The sequence below is a fragment of the Vidua chalybeata genome, chromosome 7, assembly GCF_026979565.1.
Source record: "Vidua chalybeata isolate OUT-0048 chromosome 7, bVidCha1 merged haplotype, whole genome shotgun sequence".
Taxonomy (NCBI): Eukaryota; Metazoa; Chordata; class Aves; order Passeriformes; family Viduidae; genus Vidua; species Vidua chalybeata.
The window spans coordinates 8,423,430-8,447,737 of record NC_071536.1 but is presented as its reverse complement, the minus strand read 5'-3'; the positions used below and the strand labels follow the sequence as shown (position 1 = coordinate 8,447,737).

At 38.5% G+C, this 24,308-nt stretch overlaps 1 protein-coding gene across 5 annotated transcripts in view; it reads right to left on the bottom strand.

The window, feature by feature from the left end:
• Positions 1-24,308, bottom strand: part of PMS1 (PMS1 homolog 1, mismatch repair system component) — a 44,064-nt gene that overhangs the window by 12,194 nt on the left and 7,562 nt on the right. For all 5 annotated transcript variants that reach the window (XM_053947664.1, XM_053947663.1, XM_053947660.1 and 2 more), the window contains exons 4-9: positions 23,546-23,648; positions 22,250-22,413; positions 10,848-10,964; positions 7,062-7,184; positions 5,796-5,939; positions 3,702-4,597 (exon numbers count right to left, since the gene is read on the bottom strand). In XM_053947664.1, the coding sequence (XP_053803639.1) occupies positions 3,702-4,597; positions 5,796-5,939; positions 7,062-7,184; positions 10,848-10,964; positions 22,250-22,413; positions 23,546-23,648 (1,547 nt within the window). The remainder of the gene's footprint in view (positions 1-3,701; positions 4,598-5,795; positions 5,940-7,061; positions 7,185-10,847; positions 10,965-22,249; positions 22,414-23,545; positions 23,649-24,308) is intronic.

Below are 24,308 nucleotides of genomic sequence, written 5' to 3'. Positions count from 1 at the left end.
ACTGTAAGGAATAGAGTGCATCATATAAAGATCTACAGCAATGTTCTTTTCACCTCAGTCCCTTGTTTAATTTGCAATCAAATACAGAGTTTTGGAAGGAGATTTTTTTTTCACAGGCACATCCAGCTTAATTCACAAAGTAATTTAAGCTTCTAGAGCTCTACAGCCTTCCAGGGGAGGCCATGGGGCCGGGCAGGACTTTGGAGCCTGAATAATTTCCCAAGCCTCAGGTCTTAATAAAAGCATATTTGATTTCAAATGGCCTAAAATTAGCCATATGAAGTGTAAGAACACAGGATATGTATGATTATCACAAAAATCTGTAAGTAATAATCAATCTTACAGATTTTTCAAAAACAGTCAATAAAAAACTACTCCTAAATGCTGTCTAAATAGTTAAAACATTACTACATACTAAACCTCTACAACATGAATGGGTTCTTAATGAGTTTATAAATGTCAGTGAGATAACTAAACTTTTATAGGTCCCAGGTTTATGTTTGTCTATTGCATATGAATTTTACTTTTGTGAAAGCAAAGGTTGTGATTTGCTGAACTCCCTCTTTTTGCTCTTAGTTGATATTCTGAATTCTAGAAGGTAATTCAAACCAGTCTAATCTTCAATTAAAACAAAGCAAAAAAAAAAGTAGTACTATCATATGTTAGTATTGGAAATAAGTATTTTAGCTGGTCATATTTATTTATTGCTACTTGCTGGAACAGTTTGATTCAATTATGTGTATGCACGCTGGAAAATTAAGGTCAACAAAAGGGTCACCATTTGCAATTAATTATGATGTGCTAGCATTCACATATGGTACCAATATTTAGTTAACTAAAAAAGTCAGCTTAAATAGTTTCTTGCAATAAATCACGTCCTAGAAAATATGGAGCAAACATTAAGATAAAAAACATCTGCTCCTTTTAAAATGAATGGATGAAATCACTTGAACAGAATTTTTTTAATACCAAATTCATTTTTAGCTTTGACCAGATCAATAAATACTTTGTTTTCAATAGATCTAACTGTAATGCAGGAAAATATTTAAGTGTAGGAGAATTATCAGTGATCACTGATAATCCAAAATGCACTTCCAAACAAAATCTAACTTGCCTGTCAGTTTAGGTTACCACCAGAAAAATTCTAGTCTTTCAAACTTTGATTGTGAGCATCTCCCAAATTCATACACATCAATATCAGTGATTTGCCCAGAATCAAAGAAAAACTGCAGATTTACAAACTATGAGAGAACACCTTTGCCCTTCTGAAAATCCTTCCACAGAGGAACGTGTAATCAACAAGTGCTACAAGAACAGCATTTCTCTGCTTTGTGAATTAAGACTGCAAAGTCAGGATCTTTTTCTGATGCTACAAAACCTAAAGCCAAGAAAATTTGCAAAACTGGATGTAAGCAAAGAGTGGAAGAGTAGAATGAAGTCTAGTTTCAAAGGCAGCTTTGGTTTAAGTAGAAAAATGGACCAATGATATATTTTTTCCCCCTTGCAACGTAAACCCAAACAAAATAATAAGCATACTAAAAAAACCCTTTTAATATATGTCTCTCAGCCCTTTTAAGACAAATAATCTGAATTTGAGTATTTGTTGCAAACTCTGACAGCAAAGACCATGCTACCTGAAAAAATGTTTCTCCCAAGGTACAAATCTACTCATGAAGAATTACTGCAGAGTGCTGACAAGGTGATTTGTTAGTCCCATGACAATGTGTGTAACTTTGAACCTTTCCTACACCTTCAGGGTAACTACTCCTGCCACTGTTATGGCACTTGGAAGGATTTTTCCCACTCCTACCTCAGCCTGATATACAGGAAACATGAAGGCCAGAAACACATGCAAGCTGTATTAAGTAAGAGCTGAGTGACTGCAAGGAATGAAATCCTTTGCAAAGCAGGGGGATATGTGATGCTGCCAGCATGGACATGCACGGAGCTTTCCTCCTCTATTATAACCTAAAGACCATAACATTTGACATTCCGGTTGTGTAATAAATGCTGGCTTGTTTTGAAAAGGCCATCCTGTGTCACTACGAGCCATCTGGTGCTTGTACTACTCCCAAAAGGGATTTAAATTAATTTAGAGCCGATGGACGGGCCACGAGGGAAACAGAGATGCTGAAACCATGCACACCCATTGCACAAGGCAGGAGTTTATCACAGAAGGATGAAGGACTGGAGTCCAGGAAATGTGGGGTTGTGCCAGCAAGGATGCATGAAGTAGAGCTGTGGCATTTGGCTGCCCTGATGTATTTACGTTTGTTGTTACCTCTAGGTGGCCCAATTTATCCAGAGTACCTGGAGGCAAGACTTATGTTCTCTGCCACAAGTCCTTCCAGATTGCTGCTCTGCAGGAAATGTTGTCTATCTCTTCCTATTTGCTAATCTCTGAGGAAATTTTAACATCATAAATGTGGAAAAGTAGACCAAAGCTGGTTATCTATAGATACAACTAGTGGTGAATTCTTCATTTCCTTCAACAGCCATGGGACTCAATTCTACATATAAGGAAAACATATATACACTGTGTATAATATATTGCATTCAATCCCACATATAAGGAAAACTTGATTACCAGAGAGGTCTCCTTCCTGAACTAATGCAAAGTTAATCTGTAGGCACACTCTTTAACATAACAGTTGTACCAGGAAAGCAACCATGAAATCTCAAAAGCTAAAGCAGAGCAAATTAAAATTTTCTGAAACAGCTGGCAGAACCTTTTGTTTCATTTCATTAAAAGCATGAATATAATTGGAGTAGATTTCTACTATTACATTAATATTTCTGCTTATGCAGAGATGGACAAAACACTCTCTCACATGTATGGGTTTGTGACCATGGCATGTTGCTTGCATAGTAAACTTTCAATTAGGTAAACCAGAAGCTAGGTGAAAAGGTTTCAATTAACTCTGATGCAGCTAACATTCAGAACATTAAAATATTTCCTTTTCTTGCAGATGGCTTTCAAAAACTCAGTGACAATTAATTTTAGAAAAATACAGAATTTAGCTATTCAGACTGTAATCCAGGAAGAGACTTGGTCCTATTTGAAACAGATTAAAATTTAGACTGTGCTATAGTCTCTGAACCAGCAATGGATTAGCTGGTTAGGGGAAAAAGTAATTCCTTGTGTCATTTGACTGGGTTTTGCAAATACAATTCTGATGTAGCCTAGGTTGGGATACAAATGAAATTTAGAGGAATGGAATTTACCCAATGTTTGAGTACCCAAGTTCCTAAAAAAGAATTCTCAATTTTTAGTAATCAAAGTTGAAAAACCTCTGAAGAACTCTACAGTGCCTCATCCATCACCGTGCTAGTTTTCAAGGACAGTACATTGGGAGTGACACTAAAGGCTGCCCATAGAAGTTTCTAGGATTCAAACAGTCAGTTTCTTGCCTGTCATCTTAAGCAACTGTTCAGCAGAACTGTCCCTAACTACTGCTGTCCCTAACCCAACTGCTGCACAGCACAGTGGCAAAAGGAGTTAATTCCAATCCGCAGTGCACAACTGCACACAGCAAAACACAACAACTCTGATGTGAAACAATACTGATTCTAATCTCGAGAAGTCAAAATTCATTATCTATTTTTTCATAAATAACTGGAACATTACAATTTTTATAATTCACGACAAGTGACTCTTTGGTAGCTTCCAGATTCAGAAGCAAGACACAGCCTGAACTTACTTCTGTTTTTCCTCTTCATTCAAATTCTTCCACTGCTCTTCAATTGTCAGCAGGATGTCATTCATGCTGGTCTTTGGATTATCATCTATCAATTTTGGACGACACTCATGTGTGAAAAATTCAAATGCAGACTTTGGTTTCTTTATTATTTTGCTGTTAATTAAGTCATAAGCTGTCACATGTCCAAATTTTTCACTTATCACATTTTTTTTCTTTATGCTTTGATTTGAGCTTTGTGGATCACTGCTTTTTTCACCAGTGTGTTCATTTTGCATATTAGTTGTCCCTCCAACTTCAGGAGTCAAGATCTTAACAGGTTCCAGCTTGTCTCCCAAAATGTCTTTAAATGCACTTCCCATACTCCAACTATCAGCAGAGATTTCAAGTAAGTCCTTAGGGACTAATACTTCCTCATTTTTATCTATTTTGTCACTATTATCAGAACTCAAAAGATGCTCATTGGCTTTTTTAGACTCAGGGTCCACAGGAACACTATTACTTTGAATATCAGCCATATTCTGTCCGTTCTGTTCCTCCTCACGCAATAAATTTAAGGAACTGTCTGGAAAGGCATCACTCTTAGAAACCTCTCTTTTGTCCAGGCAACTGTGTACATTATCACCACTGAATGTCTGATGATTTAAGCAGATATCTGTGTTTTTTCCTGCTTGACGGTTTTGCACATCACTGCTGAGTGAAAGGAATGAAGTATGAGCATGTAGCTCATCATTTCCAGATGGTCCCATTTCATTAACAGCCACATCTGTTTGGTCTGTTCTATGAACAAACATGTCTTCTGAGGTAACATCTGTTTTATTACTTTCACCAGGGACTGCAGCAGGTAGTGGCCCATACAGTGATTTCAACACATTTTCAACTGCAAGTAAGACAGATTCCTGGGAAAAAAAAAAAAAAAGAAAAAGAAAATACACACACACAAGTGCACCTGAAATTGTAACTGTCAAATACCAAGAATATGGAACAATATGCAAAGTGCTCCTATTTGGAATAATTTTTAGACAAATCTGGGCAGATCATTGCATTTCAGTTGTTCACACATTCCAAAAGATTCTGAACTGGACACTTTCGGCTTCAAATATTTTGTGACATGTATTCTGCTTCACTAGTTTACTCTGATATCACAAAGCCAATTAAATGCTTTCTTTGTAACAGGGGTTTGACTTCTTAAACCAGTATCATGTGAAGTTATTCCTACCTAATATGGAGTTAGAAGTTTACAGCCAAAACATTCAGGTGTACCAGCACCTGAATGTGCTTGTGTAGGTACTTTTATGGTGCATGTTTCCAATTCAACTTTGCACCAAGTGATGGAAACAAGCAATATAAAAACCCAAACCCATAAGAAATAGAAATAAATAAAAAAGAAAGAGAGAGAAAAGAAACTCCAACCCTTTTTCTAATGCCAAAGGAAAACTAGATCAAATGTAAAAATGCTGTATTAATTTTAATACAAGGGACCCTTAACAGGCAGGACATTTACAAGAGTACCACAGACAAATAAAAAAGGTTTTTATTAATAAGAGGATTAACATACTGGTGTGACTAGCTATATTCACTTTGAATAAGCACATTAATAACCACCAATGCAACCTTTCTAATTTCTGTGGCATTTAATTGATGTCATCAATAATATATACACATAATGACAAAATAGTGCTTTGATGAGAAATCAACTCCTCTCCTGCCCACCCTCACCTTAATGGTGGTGTTTAAATAGTGATTACTTGGTTTAAATATGAAGTTAAGCATGAGATCTATACAGGGCCACATACCATAATTCCACATAGCTTCCCTCACTGTAAAGCCATCTGAAACCGAAGTGATATGTGCATATATCTGACAGCATCAAAATCTTTTAAATGAACTGGGAAACTAATTTTGAAGAATCCCCCAGTTAGCCTGTTCAGTACTTTTTGATCAAAACAGTGCTCTGACAAAGGCAAGCTGTCATGTAACTAAAAAAACCCCAAAAACCCAGTGACAGTGTTTATGTTTGAACATTCTGGTAGTCCCAAGGCCTTATCATGCTTATATAAAGACTGACAACTCAGAAACAGAGCAAACCTTAATTACCTTATAATGCAGCAAAACTTGTGTTTTATCAGGTGTTATATTCACATCCACAGCAGAGGCAGGTACAGTAATACTCAAAAAGAAAACAGGATATAAACGAGTACAGTCCTTTTGTGTCACTTGACTGTAGTACTGTCGAATTAACTAGAGATTGATTTCATAAAGAGACATCAGTAAAGGCAATAAAATAGACAAAAATGCACCAAAACAAAATCTGACATTATGAAAGCACAACTGGTTTGCTGGTTTTGTTGTTTTTTCAAGTTAAAGAAATGCTTAAAAGGTCCTCATATTCATGTATGCCAGAATAATCACCAAAAGGGCAGTTCCTAGTGGTTTCCAGCCTTCACAGCATGGAGCTAAAAGTGATATATAGCCTATTTTCCATACAGGGCACTGTATTTTCACTTTGTATGCTGAATCCCACCTTGAATCCAGGTTCCCCTGCTCTCATTAAGGAACCATCTCTGTTATGGGATTCAAACAAAGCTTTGAACTCCAAGAAGAGCAGGCACATCAAATAATGCATGGAGATGGATGACCCTTATTCAGCATTTAACATACCAACAGAAGTTCAGGGTTTACATATACAAAGCTTTGCTGCCAATTGAAAACTATCGTTGTGTCCACTTTAAAACCTGCAGGAGCACTTTGGCATGAGCATGATTTTCTTCCCTGGTGATGACAAGGATTAGAACAGCAAGGCTGATGCAAGTGAAGTGCTACAAGGTTCAGTAGTGAGAGAAACCCAAGAGTATCAAATTCTGCCTACACGATGCCTAGCTGTAGCCAATGCTGCTGCACTATCACTTTCATTTCTACCCAATGCATACACAAATTTAAAGGGAAAGCATGGGTGTTTGCCTGATAAGCCCACAGCTGGAAGTGGATAAAATCAGAACTATTTTACAGAAGAATTCTCTTACAGGAAACTACACAAAACCCTTATGGGAAGTTGCACAGGTGATTTCTAATACAAAGAATCAACTATTCTGGTGTCTTGCATAGAGCATCTGAAATTAATTTTGTTAAACAGCCAAAACCACAACCTCCAGCTCTGGGGTCTGACTGCAGCAAATGGAATAGAACTGAGGCACCAAAAGTGTCAGACTTGTGGAAGGGCTTTCTGTTGTAAATGCTAGTATTTTTCACCTGTAATACTCTAAACTATTGCATGAGGGAAAAAAAGTTGTAGACTGCTTAGGTGTCTCTGTCCTCAAACAAATCACATTTCTATTCCTTGAATTAAAAGCTAGAGGATGTTACCTTCAGTATTTCCTTCTGAAGAACCGGACGATTATTTATAAAAATGAAACTCCTTTCTGAACTTGAAAGGCTTGTCAAAGAAGTGTCTGACTCAGCTTTTGGGAGAAATCCAGAAAGATTTATCTGCAATGATAAAACAAATACAGTGCAAAAGTCTTTTAAAGAACCCAAAATGGTTTTTTATAAAGGTGAGCTAGTAAAACAAAATTGTATGGGAGTCCAAGTCATTCAAATGCATGCACTGCTTCTCGACAGCTACAATATACAAAGATAAAGGCAGTTAGAGAAAAAAAATTAGGCTGAGAAAGATGAGTTTGTATCTATTTCCCTTGGTCAATTTATTGATATATTTCCCATTTGGACTGCCAGTTGCAGCAGGATGCTGCCTGGAGCTGAAGTTGTGGAGAGCCAGGCCAGCAGCTCTCGGCTTGCTGACTGCAAGGTTGCCAACCTAAGCCCTGTCCAAGCCAAAGGCACAGAGTGCTGCCCAACCTGGCCAGGGCAGCAGTGAACCACCCCTACAGGGAAAGCCCAAAACACACAATCCCTCCTTTTCTGTGTACAGAGCACCTTAAATAGCCTGTCACAGGGCATTTATTCAGGGCACCTAAATTTACCTACGCCACCTGTATCCAAATCATCTGACTCTCAAGAGTGCTGAGCACCCACGATTCACAGGCTGCAGCAGAACCTGTGAGCACAGCACTGCCAGGGAGCCTTGGAAACAGCACATGATTTGTGTACCTAACTTGAACTCCAAGTTTTAAGATTTTTCTGTTGAGATTCTTTAACAGGTTTTTCAGGTCAAAATAAGGCCAATGACTCCTGCTGCTTGTCCCATCTCTTCCCCCTCTCCCTCACTAAGCAACTTTGAAACTGTTGGATGGATTTCAAATCAATCTGATAAAGAAGCAGAAATCCCAAAGATGTATTTCCACAATTCCTGTGATAATTGACAGCTGTTTGGAGCCTCAAGATAACAACCTTACTAAAGAAAAGGCAATTGTAACTTTTCAAAAGCTAGGAACAGCAGCATGCAAGAACTGACATCCTGGGCAGCCCACATCCTGCCCCTTACATTGCCCTCCTCCACCTGCCCAAACTAACAGGTGAAAGAACACTGGGGCAGTATGAGGGTTTTGGAGATATGAGGAAGTCTGGAGAATGTTCTGGTAGCAGGGTGGATCACTGAACACAGAAATGAGTCCTCATAAGCTCTGCTTTTGGCAGAACCCCTTGTATTTACTAAAATCCAAATTATCATGCATTTGAAATGGAATTTAAGATCCATGGGATTTGGCCTATCCTTCCCATTCATCTACGTCATGCAGCTATCTGCTCATGTGCTCCCTTATTCCCTCTTGACCTTGTACCAAGCATTCTGTGCTAAAGCTGGCGTGTTCTGGTCAGCAACGTCGCAAAGAACCAAACACCACTGGTCAAATTAAAGAGGTGTCAAGTATCTGTTGGATGATTATCAGAAAACAACATGCAGCACTTTGAGATTTTATTCTCCAGCTTTAGCACATCCTCCCTCAGTGTTCCTCCTCTGCGCTTCAGGCTCTTTTTCTAATTCACAAATATTTCTACAAGTCTTTCACTTCCAACAATATTTTTATATATAGAAAACATTAAAGCAAAACTGAAAGTCTCTAAATAACTCATTTAACAAGTTGCCAGATTTAGAAATGGCTGACTGCTGTTACTATTTACAGCCATGTAGAATGCTAAAAGTTATCTACAATTTATAATACTAGTCTTAGTAGAATTTTCATATATGAAAGTATATGAAGACAAAATTACAGAGACTAAAAAATATTAATGAAACTTTGATTTCATACTAGATAAACTGTTTTCAAAATTAATACTTTAATAAAAACCAGAACTTCTATATGCATTAAAATATATCTGTGAGAGGTGGACAACAGAATGCCTTTCTTTTATACTTATCTTTCTCCCAGTGGCACATGTAGCTGCTAAACTTAACCTTCACAGGAAAAGAAGACATTAGGGAAATATCCTGTGTGAAAGTTTTCAGCCCAAATAAATCTATCCATTTACAAGACTGGGGATCTGAAAAGCTTAAAAAGTTGTGTCAGTTCTTTATTTTCTTGGTTTTCTTTTTATTTTACAAATAGCTCATGAGTTTGCATGCTTCAAAGCTCATGTGAAATGTGTTCCTGTTTCATTCAGTGCCCATAATGGAGATGTTTTCAATAAGGCCAGTCTTTAAAATCCCTGGATCACCTGTTGAAGAAGTTTTAACTCTGCAGTAAGGAACAGCAAGATTAGTTTTGTCTTCAGAGTAGACTTTGCAGCAAAGGAGCATGAAGCTACACAATGAAAAAATAGGAGTTAAAAGAATTAAAGAGCTGCCCTCTGGTCTGTGTAGCAAATGAGAGACAGACTGAATGGGAAGGAAAAAAAGCAGTGTATGCCTTGCCCTTAAAATACCTGTTCCAATACCTGTACACAAGGGAGGAAAAAATGATTACACAGCAACTTAACTCTGTCACTCCATAGTGTTTGGCTGCCTAGTTTAGAAATGTCCACAGTTTCTGAACGTCAACATTATGTATGGATCACTTATACACCTATAAATGATGCACATGGTATTTTACACACTATTTAGAGACAGAGAGAGAGATGGAATGTTCCCCAACTTCTATTCAAGGAATATGGATGCCTCATGATATAGCAGAGAAGTAATGTGAGAACCTAAGTGCCTCCTCCAAGCTAGTCCCTTCTAAATACCCCCTTAACTTCCCTTTGGAGCCCCCTGCACTTGTCCTGGGGGCACATCCAAGCTACATTCAGGTAAGAATAGCTCTGGATGTTCAGTTCGGACATAAACAACTAAAACTTTGTAAAGTACAAGAAGTGACTTTGCTTTGGTCCCCCTCATTCTACTACATGTATAAAAGCACTCTTGCAAACTCAAGTCTGAATAATGCTGTTAAGCTGCACATATAAACAGTGAGACCTTAAAGTCTGAATAATATTACTAAGCACTATGCTGAATGCAGCATTGGTAAGCTCTGTCTAAGAGCCATTGTGACTTTACAATGATTCATCTCATCCTGTCAAGGTTTATTACTATGTGATACAGGAAAATGCAGCTTAGAAGGTTCCAAGGTAGCAAGATTCCCCTTTAATAAAAATTTCTCCAACAAAAATGGAAGCAGAGTAAAAAAATTTTGAAAACATTAGACAAAGGAGGGTATCATGGGGAATTTCCTCATTTTCAGAAGGGGAAAAAGAAGCCAAGAACACAGAATTTTTTGAAAACTAGAAGGTGTTTAGTTGAAATACATGTTTGGTGGAAGTTTTGCATAACTTGCCTTTCTAAGCATGTGTTTCTTTCACTGCTCAGGTGCCCCCACTGAAATTGAGGGAATACTCTTTAGAGCAGAAGGCTAAGAGGCCACAAAGATGAGAACCATCTAAATGCTTAGATATTAATGAGAGCACAACCTGCCTGTGGGCCAGGAATCCCAACTGAGACAGCTCTGAGCAATCAGCAATTCTGCATTTGTCATCACAACTGTTTTTACTGCCATTTGATCAGTGCCACATGAGTCCCGACGAGGTGATTCTTGGAGTGGATTTTCAATCACCAAACCAATTAATTTTACGGAGAGGACAGTAATAGAATCAAATGCATTAATCAGATGTCAATCTGGAGACACACCTTCTTTATCGAAGACTCCTTCTTTTTGAGTATTTCTTTAGCTTTCTTCATTGACAGACCTGAAGTGAATTTGGGAGAAGGAAGTTTAAACTCACCTCAGGATATTCGCAGCAGTGTTGAAAAGGTACCATACTGCTCATAACGGCTGTTCCCAGAACTGACATACAGGCCATTTTGTGATCCGATACCCTGGTCTTCTGCCAAATAACTGCCTGAAACAAATGGCACAGAGTCAAATTTTTGACATTATATTTGTTGAACTCATGTCATGTCTATGAACATGCATATGCAACTGCACACACACTGTATATGTAACATTCTGTACCCTGACCCTCTGAAAATCACAACTTTCAGTGTTAACAGACTCGATATGGTACCTTTTGACATGTCTTCTCATGTTGTATTACTTATTTACACACATAGCAACTGGAAAACTAAGCGAAGCTTGTATTCATGCATGTTTTGCGGCTATTCTGGACTTCTGTACCTGAGGGCAACTGTTAAAACCAAGTCAATACAAATATTACTTCTCCTCTTAGATATACAGCAGCGGGATTTGTGCTTTTCCTGAGCAGTTAAAGTGAGGGTTTATGACAGGTCTCTCACAGCCTGGTCAATATTTCAAAGTGGGCACTGCAATGCTTAAGTTACTTATACCAAATGGCTTGTTTCAGTAGAAATCAGGCTATTAGCTGTCCATCCATAGCCCTCACCTGGATACTCTAGGTCTCTATGATAAGCCTGCCATTTAGAAAGAAAAGCTGTTTCTAAGGAACTATATATTAGGAAAGCAGTTATTTGTCTAATGAAAACTTTTACAAGTTAGATGGATGAAGGACCATCTGCTGTATTAGCTACGTGTCTTGAAATATAATTACAAAGACATAATAAATACAGTAAGGCAATATGAACTGCAACTTGCAACAGAAGTTACTTGTCAAGTCCACTTATGCATACAGAAGGTATCTTTGGGAGGTGAAATTTTGTCGATCACTAATGAGAAGTCCTATGCCAAATAGACACAAATTAAATTCTGAATCTGCTGACTTTCTTTGCTGTGTATCAACAACAAAAATGTTATCCTTGGTTGGTTTTCTGCTTCTAGGCAACTGAGACTGCTACACTCAGGTCCACTTCATTTTTGCCACTCTAAGTTGCCTGAGTGTATTCAATGTTTTCCTTTCAATACAAAAGGAAAAATAATGCAGCATGTTGCATTTTAAACTGGATGTTACAGTACTGTTGAAATTTATACTTTCAGTAGGTATTAGGTGTCCAATAAATTCAGAATCAGCTCACAGTATTCAAGCACATGCTGTTAAGTGAAAGGATGGTGAGAGAGCAAAAAATACAAAAGCACCCATCTCCAGAAATGCTATACATAGCCTTAAAATTCCACCTGTCCAGTGGAATAGTTGCTGGCCTTCAGGGGTGAATTCCACAGAAGAACACAGTTCTCCTGGAACATGATATTCCCTTCCTGCAGGACAGGTGGAATTGTAAAGCTTTGAGACTGTTGACCCTAAACTATTACCCAAATCTTTAATTTTACAGTTCCACTACATTCTGCAGCATTTGTGAAGTGGAGCTTTTTAGTTCTGCCTGAATGTAATTCATCTCTACAGAGCAGCCTGACAGCCCTTTGCACATGCTGGATCACAGCTTGGTTATTCTACAGCAAGGTGAACCCCTCAAACATAAAACACAATTTACATTGAGGGGGGAAGTGAACAGAAAAAGGGGAGAAGGAGAAATGAGTAAGGAGAAGCCATGGCTTGGGTGTTCACAGCTCTGGCAGGGAGTCCCCCCATGCTCCAGAGCAGGCAGAGGTGAAGGACAGCCCAGGGCTGCCTCAGCCTCTCTCCTCCACACCTGCTCTAAGCCTCCTCAAAGACATTCTGGAGTGATGAAAGAATCTGTCCTCTTCTTTATAGCTCCTCTTATAAAACATATCCTGTACTGCTTCTATTTTAAAATTGATTACTTAAAATGGAAACAGAAAGTGCCAAGTGATTTTTTTCTTTACTGGATGTATTTTAAATTAAATGCATGTGACCAAACTGAGAAAGACACTTGTTACATGACTAATATAAACATCATGCTGTTTATTTTCAAGTATCCTAGTGTGATGCTGCAGGTACAGATATAAATCTTAGCTGCTGATTAATGCAAGGTTATTACATTGCTTGACCTACTAGAATGGCTGATACTCAGAACTTTGAAAAGATCACTTGAGTATGGTGGTTTTGAGAAAGCTGTTGAAAATAAGAACTCATTAAATGCAAACTTGCTAAAAGTAGATACTGTAATAGGTTCAGATTAGTTTTTTTAATAGTCACCAGATACTCAGTACTACGGACAGAATTTTAGGAAATAGTTACCACTGTAGGTTAAATTACAGCCACAAACCAAAGAGGCCATGCAACTCCTAAATTTCTATATTATATAAAGACAGAATAGGGTGTGTATTCATTTCTAGCCCTGACTGTACATTATGAAGCAACAACATAGGAGGAGCTGGTAAGTTACAGAAAATTATTTTTCTAGATTCCCCAGATATATAAACAGGCATTAAAAAAAATCAGAGAAACAATGCCTGTTCCATTTCATTTATTTTGGAAAGTGTTGCCATGAGGTTCCTGCATTACCCTATTTTTTTAACCTTGCTTATACCCTTTAGTTTAGCTAAAAATACACCCCTCTCACACACCCCCCATATTTTTTTCTGGGTCATATAAAGCGGGTGTCTAGGATGAGCCAAGGAAGAATCTGACTCTAGTCAGTATGATGACGCTGCAGAAACAGCCCACTCAAAGATATATTATTACATATGGCCCATCTTAGATTCTGCAAGAGGTAGCCAAATATATTCCACCTCTCTGTTTCATTGAAGGGGATTGCACGATCCAGATCTTACAAAATGTCCTAATGTCATAAAATCTATTGCACAAATGCAGAAGATAATGATGTGTGTGTCTGTGTGTACCTATTCTCCACCCCTTGCAGGCCTAGGACACAGGCATACTTTTGTGGAGGATGACAACGTACACTCCAACATAAATGACTGTATGACTCCACACACACATGGACTAGGCACCTGTTATTTCAGGATGAACACATAGTGCAGGAGGATTCCTTGAAAAATGTGTGAAGTGCAGAGAAAGAGTGTGCAACCTCTTCCCACTGGGGTCCCTGCTATACAGCACTAGAGAGAACTAATATTTGTTCTTCAAAGAGTATTTGTTTCTTCAAAGACCCCAAGGAAGAACAGAGAGAGAAAAAAAAAACAGTTGCTCTACATCTTTAACTGTCCTTCATATTTTATAATATCTACCAGCAGCTACAGTAACTGCAATACCAGGTAAAAGGAAAATCTTAATTAGAGCTGGGATCAGATGCTGTTTCCAACTGTGGCTATTTCAGCACAATTATGATGCTACGAGTTACACCGACTCATTCCATTTACCTTATTACTACATAATGGCAGTGCACTTAAAGTAGACTTTTAGTACCCAAACTCCACCAATTTATTTCATGACAGTCACATTATTCACCTTGTAATAAGGTTTGGGGGTGTAAAAGTCTAGTTGAGCAAGCAGTTGTACATGAGCTGTAGGCTGGTAACGTAACTTGAGTTAGCTCTTTAAAAGAGAACTGCATTTCAGAGTCTCTCTAGTTTTGTGCTAGATGCTTCAAAAATTTTGTCACCCTGGCATCTGAGATCTCACTGCAGAAAACTCTTTGGGCCAGTACATTCCTTAGCTTCTTGAATTAAAACCTAATAGCTTATTAGGCTTCAATTGGAAGCATTGCTGCCTACCTGTTATGAGAGTACACAAAGAGGAACAAAACTAGGCAGCAATATCCCAAGATTGAATTGGGAAGGGAAACAAAACCACATCATCCAATACTATGCCTATAACCTCTTCATCTTAATGATGCACAGCTCCAAGGGCTCAGGCACATTCTCTGCAATGGAAGAAAACCCATCTGCTAAGAACAAAACTGATCAATATGAAGTCCTCACCACTTTCTGTAGAATGCCAGCCTTGAAAAGTGCTGCTGTTTTTCAGCTCTATGTCTTAACTGGTGTACTGTTTTAAAACCAGTGGTAAGTTACCTTACTAAAAGGGAACCCTTACATAAACTGCCCTTGAAAACAGAAATCACAATTTTTTTTCAATTTAGCTATAAAAAAATTAAGCAACTAATCAATTATTTTCCTAGATATTTTATACTCATCCCTAAGGAATCAGTTGCCCCTTCCATTTTGTATGTGATGCTGGGATAATTACCAGTGGAGAGATGCAGCACAGAAACTCAAGGCACGATTTTTCCCCTCATCAGATGCAGCTACATACCTGTCTATCCCATGGCATCACATATTAGAGCTATCAGGGGGATTGCTGAAAGACGGTCATGTTCCACAGCACTGATCATTCTACAAATTCCAGTGTATTCCTTACTCAGATTTCCCTTTCATGACATGAGAGCACCATCTCAACAAAAAGACTTTCTTGAGCATGACACAGTGGCAAAATGCTTGGATTTGGGAGTTCGGAGGTAAGTTAGGAGAAGAGCTAATAGATATTACAAGGAGCCAAGGATCATCTGGTAACACCTGTCTTTAAAGCCTTTCAAGAATTCCAAAGACTATTGAGACTCATATGCTCTTTGATTGCTTTAATCACATATGTTCAGCCACAAGTGTTCAGAGAACCTGATCTCTTCTTATGACCAGGTGACCCACCTAGTGGATAAGGGGAAGGCTGTGGATGTAACCTTAACTTCAGTAAAGTCCTGGACACTGTCTCTCACAGCATTCTCGTGGAGAAACTGAAAGCCCAAGGCTTGGACAGGTGCACTCTTTTTGGATGCACTCTGGATGGCCAAGCCCAGAGAGTGGTGGTGAATTGAATGAAATGCAGTTGGCAACTGGTCACTACTGGTGTTCTCCAGGGTTCAGTATCAGGGCCAGGCCTGTTTAACATCTTTTCCAATGATCTGGAGAAGGGGACTGACAGCACCCTCAGCCAGTTTGCAGGCAGCATCAAGTTGGGTGGGAGTGTTGATCTGCTGGAGGGCAGGAAGGTTCTGCAGAGGGATCTGGACGGGCTGAGTTGATGGGCCAAGGCCAATGGTGTGAAGTCCAAGATGAAGTGCCAGGTCCTGAACTCGGATCACAACAACCCTCTGCAGCACTACAGGCTGGGGGAAGAGAGGCTATTAAGGTGCCCACTGGAAAAGGACCGGGGGGTGCTGGTTGACTGCAGCTGAGCATAAGCCAGCATGTGGCCAAAAAGACCAACATTATCCTGCCCTCTATCAGGAATAGTGTAGCCAGCAGGAACAGGGCAGTGATTGTCTTTCTGTACTCAGTACTGGTGAGGCCACACCCCAAGCGCTGTGTGCAGTCTTGGGCCCTCACTACAAAAACCACATGGAGGTGCTGGAGTGTGCCCAGAGAAAGGCAATGAAGCTAGAACACAAGTGTGATGAGGAGAGCCTGAGGGAGCTGGGGGTGTTTAGCCTGGAGTACAGGAGGCTCAGAGGCAATCTTATTGCTCACTATCTCACAGGAGGTCATAGCCAGGTAGGGGTCAGGCTCTTCTCCCAGGCAAGCAGCAACAGGACAAGGGGAAATGGCCTCAAGGTGCACCAGGGAGGTCCAGGTTAGGTGTTAGGAAAAATTTCTTCACTGCAAGAGTGGTTAGGTATTGGAACAGGCTCCCCTGGAAGTGGTGGAGTCACCATCCCTGGGAGTGTTCAAACACTGAGCAGATGTGGCACTTCACAATGTGGTTTAGTGGACATGGTGGTATTTGGTCAAAGATTGGACCTGATGCTCTTGGGAGGTCTTTTCCAACCTTAATGATTCTCAGTTTCTGTGAAAAGGTTCTTTCCCCCAGAGGGTGGTTGGGCACTGAAACAGACTCCCCATGCCTGTGGTCCAGCACCAAGCATGACAGAGTTCTGGAGGCATTTGGACAACACTCTTAGGCACATGGTGGGATTCTTGGGGCATCCTGTGCAGGGCCAGCAGTTGGAATCAATGATCCCTGTGGGTCCCTTCCAACTCAAGATATTATAAGATTCTATTGAATTCCACTTCCCTAGCAGGAGGAAAAATAAATAAATAAAGCCTCCTAAACAATCAAACTACTGTCAAAACCCAGTTTCCAATCCAAAACTGTGATTCAGAAACTGTACAACATCACAGTGAATTCTATTTAAATAAAGGGAGGTTTAAAAGCCTTTTGTAAAACAGCAGTTAACAAAAATAACATATATAACAGTGACAAAGTGCATTGCTAAAGAAGAGGGAAAATTCCCAAGCAGCTTTGGAAACATCCTTTTTTCCACTTACCTTTTTAATACAACAGTGTGAGTGCAAAAGCCTTGCAAAGGCACATCTCAGATTCTGCAACACACTGCATATGTGAAACAGTAATTGTTTTGAGATTTTTGACATATACTGTGCTGTCATTTGTAAAAAGTGATGGATGAGAAACTGGAAACCTCAAGGAATTAGTAATAGGATATAAAGCATTTCACCTCTGGGTCACCAGTTCAAATTCAACCAGGTTGGTAGTGACCAAAAGTAGTTACCATCTGGCAGCTGTTCCCTGGCTGATGTAAATTGAGTTGAGGGTCTCAGCGCATTTCCTAGTGGACAGGTGTCCTCAGCACAAAAAAACACCATAATTAACTCTCTGTTTGGCTTTCTCAGCAAAGCCACTGAACAACGAATAGAAGCAAAGACTGAGCTGTATTCCAGGTTAGAATGAAAGCATGTTGGCTGCAGAACACTGCAGACTCTTAATTATAATTCCTCTTTATATTTTAAGACACACAGATTAGGGAGGGATTTCATTCATCATCATTATATTAAACAGAGCAGCCTTTCCAACTCAAGATAAAGTTTATATGCTGCTATTTCTGCTCAATTCAGAATTCTTTTCAACATGCAGCTACAGTAGAGTTTGGAAACACAATGAATGAATGCAAAGCATATTGACATTATTAAAAATAGTAAATTTACCCTAACAAACTCAATCTCAAAAAATCTGCACTTAATTCAGAGGACAGGGACACAGAAAAAAACTCCTGGATTTGGATTATTTCATGCCAACTGTTGGTTAAGATTATGCAACTTTGGAAAATAGAGGAGACTTACTGTAAAGAAAACAAAGATGTCATCCTTTAAGTCAACATCACCAACGAAAGAGGTTTTGGGGAAGACTACTACCCACAGTTATTACAAGACTTTTTAAATGGACTTTGCATGCAAAAGTTCTGACTTGTGACTCTCTTGAGAAACAAACAAGAAACAGTTCTAGGCAAAACTGCATGTGACCAAGCTTCAAATGTTATGTGTGAAACACACTGGAAAAAAATTCATTTATGCCAAATTTTCCTCAACAAGAACTGGAAAATTTACTGAGCCTACTTATGGATCATCCATACTTTGCACAAGACATGGGACCGGTTGTGCACAGTATGACCTGCTGATAGGCACCATCTTTATAAACCATCTGTTGCTGAATTTTTTTTGGCTCTACTAAATCTAATATTGTTAAAATAGGTATAGTTACTGGATGTCCTTGCTCATTTTGGCGTTTGTGGAATAAAGGCAACTGAAACAAAATTAAAGCATTCCGTATCATCAGTCTCACAAAACAGGAGGGCATTTCTTCAACATCAGTGGTTTGTAGAGACTGAGCTGAGGGCTCCTGGTATTAAACAGAGAAGAGTGTTAAAACTGCAGTTCTAGAGAAGAGCTGGACCTACTAAAAGCTGTGTTTTACCACCTTGGGTAAAACACAGCCAGAGCTCACAGGTTGCTAGAACAGAGCATTTGGGGCTGAGGGGTTTGAGGCAGTTTAAGCAGTAGCTGACTTTGAAATGTTCTTAACACTCCTTCAGATAACATTAACTTTAAATAAACTTGCTGAATACTCATGTAAATTATTTCCATTTGGCTGTCTCATTATTCAATATGCTTTCAAGGAACATGGTGATGAAAGAAGAAAAATACCTCTTTCTAACATAACCATACTGGCAAGAGGATCAACATTATCAGTATTCAAAGAATGTCTTGGCAGGATAAACCTTCATAAAAAGAAGGAGCACTAGCTAATCCAAGATGTCAAAATAGCAATAGTACCTCAAGGGTTGATCTGCAAAGTGATTCATTATTTATTTCTAATGCAAACAAAACATTCTGAGCAGAAAGAGCAATTGAGTGTTTCCTATCTCAGAAAGGCACTGATGGAGAGTCCACAATAAATAAATCTGAGGAGGAATAGAGAATATCTATTTTCTTACCCACTAAAAATCAACCAAAGGCTGGAAGAGGATTGTCTGATTTCTTTTCTGGGAAGAACCACACTTAATGGCAATCGATATTTTCTAAAATAACACAGACATGAAATGTAGGAAGAAGAAAAAATTTCTGGAAATTTGATTCAAAAGCCTAAGACACACACTTTTGAAAAAACTCAATCAGACATGGTGGAAATTCAACATGCAATATAGCATGCATCCTAAAACCATCTACACTTCAACAGCTCAGTAAGAGTCCTGACTTGCCAAAATTAGCTTCTGCTGGAATCAATCAGGCAACCATTTTCAGATGCCTAACCTCAGATACTTTATGGCAACTTCAGCCTTACTACATTCTTCCCCAGTAAAGCCAGGGCTATGCTTTCACAGAATCACAGAATGGTTTGGGTTGAAAGGGACCTTGCAGATCATCTGGTTCCAACTCCCCAGCCATGGGCAGGTTTCTCATGACCGGTTGCTCAAACCCCATCCAACCGACCATTTTCCTTCAACTTCATATAAAATACAGGACTTTAAAAACTGGTGGGATCTGGTTTTTCTGGGGCAGGGTTGTTTTCTGGTGTGGCTTTTTTAAAAAAGTACCGGTTTTGTAATTTATTTTAAAAACTTAATTGAGATACATTTTTATTTACACTTTTTTCACTTACTATCTTTTCTAGTCTTTCAATACATCTTTCCTTGTCTCCTTCTGTAATAGCTCATCTCTGCTATCTTCTTGCCCTTTTAAGCCCAGGAACCTGTTTGTACCCTCAATGTGTATCTTCTGTTTGTACCCTCAATGTGTATCTTCTTCCATTGCAACAGAAAGTACTGGTTCAGCCTCAAGAATTTGGGATTCTAAGAAGTCCTCTGAATAATTGCATATACAATTTGTCTTTTAAATGAACACATTATCTATGAGCTACATAAAAAATAAACTCATTCTAAGAAGTTGATTCTTTCTCCTAGTACATTTCTAACAAAAATATAACACACACACACACAAATAAAATCACCAAGAACACTATTCAGCAGAGTATTACTATAGCACAAATATGCTCTAGTGTCTGTATGGAAAAAAAACACTTTCCTGATCCAAATTAGCAATTGTAATGACAACAATATTTAGCATATAAATGCAAAAGAAATAAAGAATATTCACATTCTGTGATAAGGTAAAAAAATGCACCATTGACCTACTGCAAGTCACTACACACTGGAAATTCAGAATTTCAAATCTTTTAAAAGGTGTGATACAACAGGTGACATTTCAGTTTGCACAGAATGCCAATGGCAGTAGAAAGACAGGAATCTGAATTCAAATTTTATAAAGTTCAGTTCAGTTTTTAACTTTCAGACTATTTTAAAGCATCTCCACATGCACAGAGACAGACTACACTTTCTGTCTACTTAAGCCTTTAATTTTCCTGTCTCAGCAATGGCTACTGAGCGACCTCTTGTGATGAAACATTTGAGCACTTTCTCACTTCTTTTCCTCTTTAAAAAAACCAAATTAAATTAACAAAAGGCTAGCACTGCAAAATGAAGAGTACCAAAAACCAGCACCATCTCTGTCATTGCAATGAATGAAACTTTTTTACCCATTCATATAATCCCTGTAATTGGATATTTAAGAATGCACCTCTGAAGCTAATAAGTGAGGTTCAAAAAAACCCCAGTGTGCAAAGGCAACTATCATGCCACCCTTCAAACCATTTTTGCAGGAAGTGTTGGGAAAAATAGATGTAATCACCCTCTTGGACCTTACTGCCACTCCATTAAAATAAGCAGAGAAAAATAACACCACGAGGTACTCAATAGTCTGATCAAAGGGATGAAACCAAAATACCATAAAGAAAATAGCATTTGTGTCTTGAAGAGGGCAAAAACAAATCACCAAGAAGACAAAATTAGTTTTATTGACCAACATCAGTATTGTGAACCACTGGTAGATATGTCAAGGAGCTCAATACAATCTTGGAGGCAGACAGCCCCCAGGATGTCTGGTTTCAAATTCTCAGTGATCTCAATGAAGTAAGACTGCAAGTAGCTACTCTCTCTCAGCTTTAAAATACTAATTCTGTAGCCAGCTTTAGTTTTTCACAGTATCTACACAATGATATTTAAAAATACATACATAAATACAATCAAAGCCTGTTAAGTCCAGAAGAGGAAGGGAAATCTGTTGTCATTTCAGAAAAGTACAGTGCCTTTTCCTACTCCCACTGCAAAGGAACTGAAGTGTGAAGGTTTGATTGATAGGATAACTGATCAAGTCTCAATGAGCATGACAAATATCAACAAACAGCATTATTTTAGAATAGAAACAAAATTACTGAGGGGTCTGGCCACGAGATGTCACTCTCTACTTTGTGGCACCTTGGAAGTTCATTAGCACAGCCTCCCCATTGGAGGTGTAAAACGCCTGGGCACAGCCAATGAAATCTGCTATGTTAAATTTGGGTCAGGTTAAGGGGAACTGCTCAACGTGTCATTTCTGTAGCTGTGATGTAGAATTACCATTCAGCATGGAGTGAAGTCAGAGTAACCTCCAAGTAACCCCTGCATTCATCCTCCCAAGTTTAACCAAGAGCAACTAGCTCAACTAAATGTTGTTTTTATAACATGTTACTGTTCTTACACCAATGACACAAACGGTTTTGAACTTTCCAGCCTTTTAAAATAAAATCCTTGTTATGTACTGAGCTCTTATGATTCAGAATACAGCAAGCTGCCTGTATGAACTATAGCTTCTATCCAGGTAGAGAGTCTAAAACAGTAAGTTTTCAAGTTTTTTCAGGAGGCTTTGGTTAACACGTTATCAGGTCCTGTGGTCTAGTAAGGTCTCACTTCTTGGCTTGCAAAACATCACCACCATCTTTACTAACCACTGGCATGTAAAATAATTTTTATATTTCATATATTTAACCAGGCATCTGTTGCAAGAGACCAAAAATACCTGAGCCTGAGTTTTAGGAGTTTAACATCAAAATCTGTAGCCATTATAAATATACACCTATGAAATGAGAAAGTAAGTGGAAGACCAAAACAAAGCTATGATGAAAGAAAACTTTTAGGAATGAAAGATTTTGTATAAGTACTACATGAACTGCATGTATTCATCAGAACCTGACCCTTAACACAGCTGACAGAAAAAAAAACTCTTTATTACCTTATTATGTGTTAATGTTATCCTCAGGTCTGGTTTTATGATACCATATGCTGTCAGTAGATCTTGGACTTTTTTCAGTTCTTCCTTACATTTTCTGTTTGTTGAGTAAAACTGCTTTCTTACAGGAAGATTCTTAAACAAATTTAGGACTGTTACTGTAGTACCTGCAAGAAGGTGATAAAAAATAAAGTAGAAATTACACTGCAAGCAAATCACTGACTGGATATTGAGGAAACAATTTTTACTTAAACAGGCATGTTTATATGCTGCTGCACTAAATCAGGTTATTAGCATAAGAAGAAATGCACGAAATTAGCAGTCACCCCCCCCCAAAAGGTATCTCAAGACTTTTGATTCTTCTCCTTTATTTAGAGTTATGACTGCAGCATTAAGCTTTCTTGCATACACAGTAACAATAGCAAGAATCAGCAGTAAATAAAGCTGAAGACTCTTTCAATGCATAAGTTAGCCTCCATTAGCAAAACGATTAATTAACAGACTAGAATCCAATCACACATATCTGGAGGCAAAGGAACACTGCTTCATTAAGGGACTTCACAAGCATTTGCTTTAGGGTAATACCTGAAGCTCCAAATACCTCTGATCAAGGTACAGTACACAGCAGGAGTAGGAATATTCATCTACCAACACAACCATGTAAATTCCTAGCCCATAAGGATATTGCAAAGCATTAAATATGTGAGAGAATTCAACAATTTCAACAAAAGACAAGGCATTACAACCTGCAGGCTTTCTGGCTGTGGAAAACACTCTACAGGCTAAATCTTAAAAAGAATCCTTATTAAAATTAGGTACACACCCTTCCTGCAAGTTAGAAAGAACTGTGACTTTGCCTGATCTACAGCCATGCTGCTTCCAGCAGTTCCTATGTATGGCAGCAGGACATACATAGAAATTTATTCTTCCTCCTTTAGCCAAGGATTTTGCTACATCCAGAAACATTACTTTGGTCCTGAAGAAATCTTTCATATACTTACACAGACTTGGAGCATTTAATTTTTACAGGTTTTATTTCCACTGTCAGCTTGAAGAAGTGAGTCAGAGAAGGAGAAACTAGTTTATAATTACAATCTAGAACAACTTCCAAGACTTATAATTTCTTATGCTATGACAACACATTCTCAGCTGACAGACACAAGGCAAGAAACATTTACAGCTGCAAAGATTTCATACTCAGCCTTCAAGTACCCAACAGGTATTTCAACATCAGATAGAGCCTCAGAGAAACACAAAATACATCTGTCGCCTTGCAACACCAGAACAGTGATAGCCTACCTTGCCCAAGATGGGAAGGCTTTTTAGTGGTTACATGTCCATTGCTATCCAAAGCATACTGAATGCTGAAATCATCAGCAGCTGTCTTTGTTGTGACCAAAACCTGAAGAAAGTGATTAAAAAAAAACCTACGTTAATCAGGGATAGACAAAGTTCAGAATTAGCTTAGATAAGCTTTGCTACCACACTCACCACATCATTCTGTTACTTTAGTCACCATAATTACATTTAATTAGTTTATAAAACTTTTCTTGAACAAGTATTTCTTACAGGCACAGAAACATTCAGCATTATTCTGCATGTTTCCTGTCATTTAACTAAAAGCACTTCTATCACACTGATTCACAAAGCACAGCAATTCCTACCATATACAGCACACACTGCTCTATTTTCTATTCTAGCACAGATTCAATCAACTCTATTGACAGTTCTGCATTTTTACCCTCTGTGAGACAAACACAATATGACAACTTAAATTCATGTGAGATTCCACAAACTTAAAGACTACTCTCAAACAAACAATATATTATCTTTCCACACCTAAACATATCTGGCAATCAGTCACGGCAAGTTTTGTAAGCTATTAAGGTAATTCATTCAGATTGCTTTAGCAAGAGCAGTCATAAATCAGAGTTCAGTTACCAACATTGTGAACAACAGAACCACTGCCCTTTGACCACCTGGAAGACAAAGTTTAATACACATACAGGGTTTCAGGATATTTTGGTTTATTTTAGTGTCTCATATGAATCATTCAGCATTC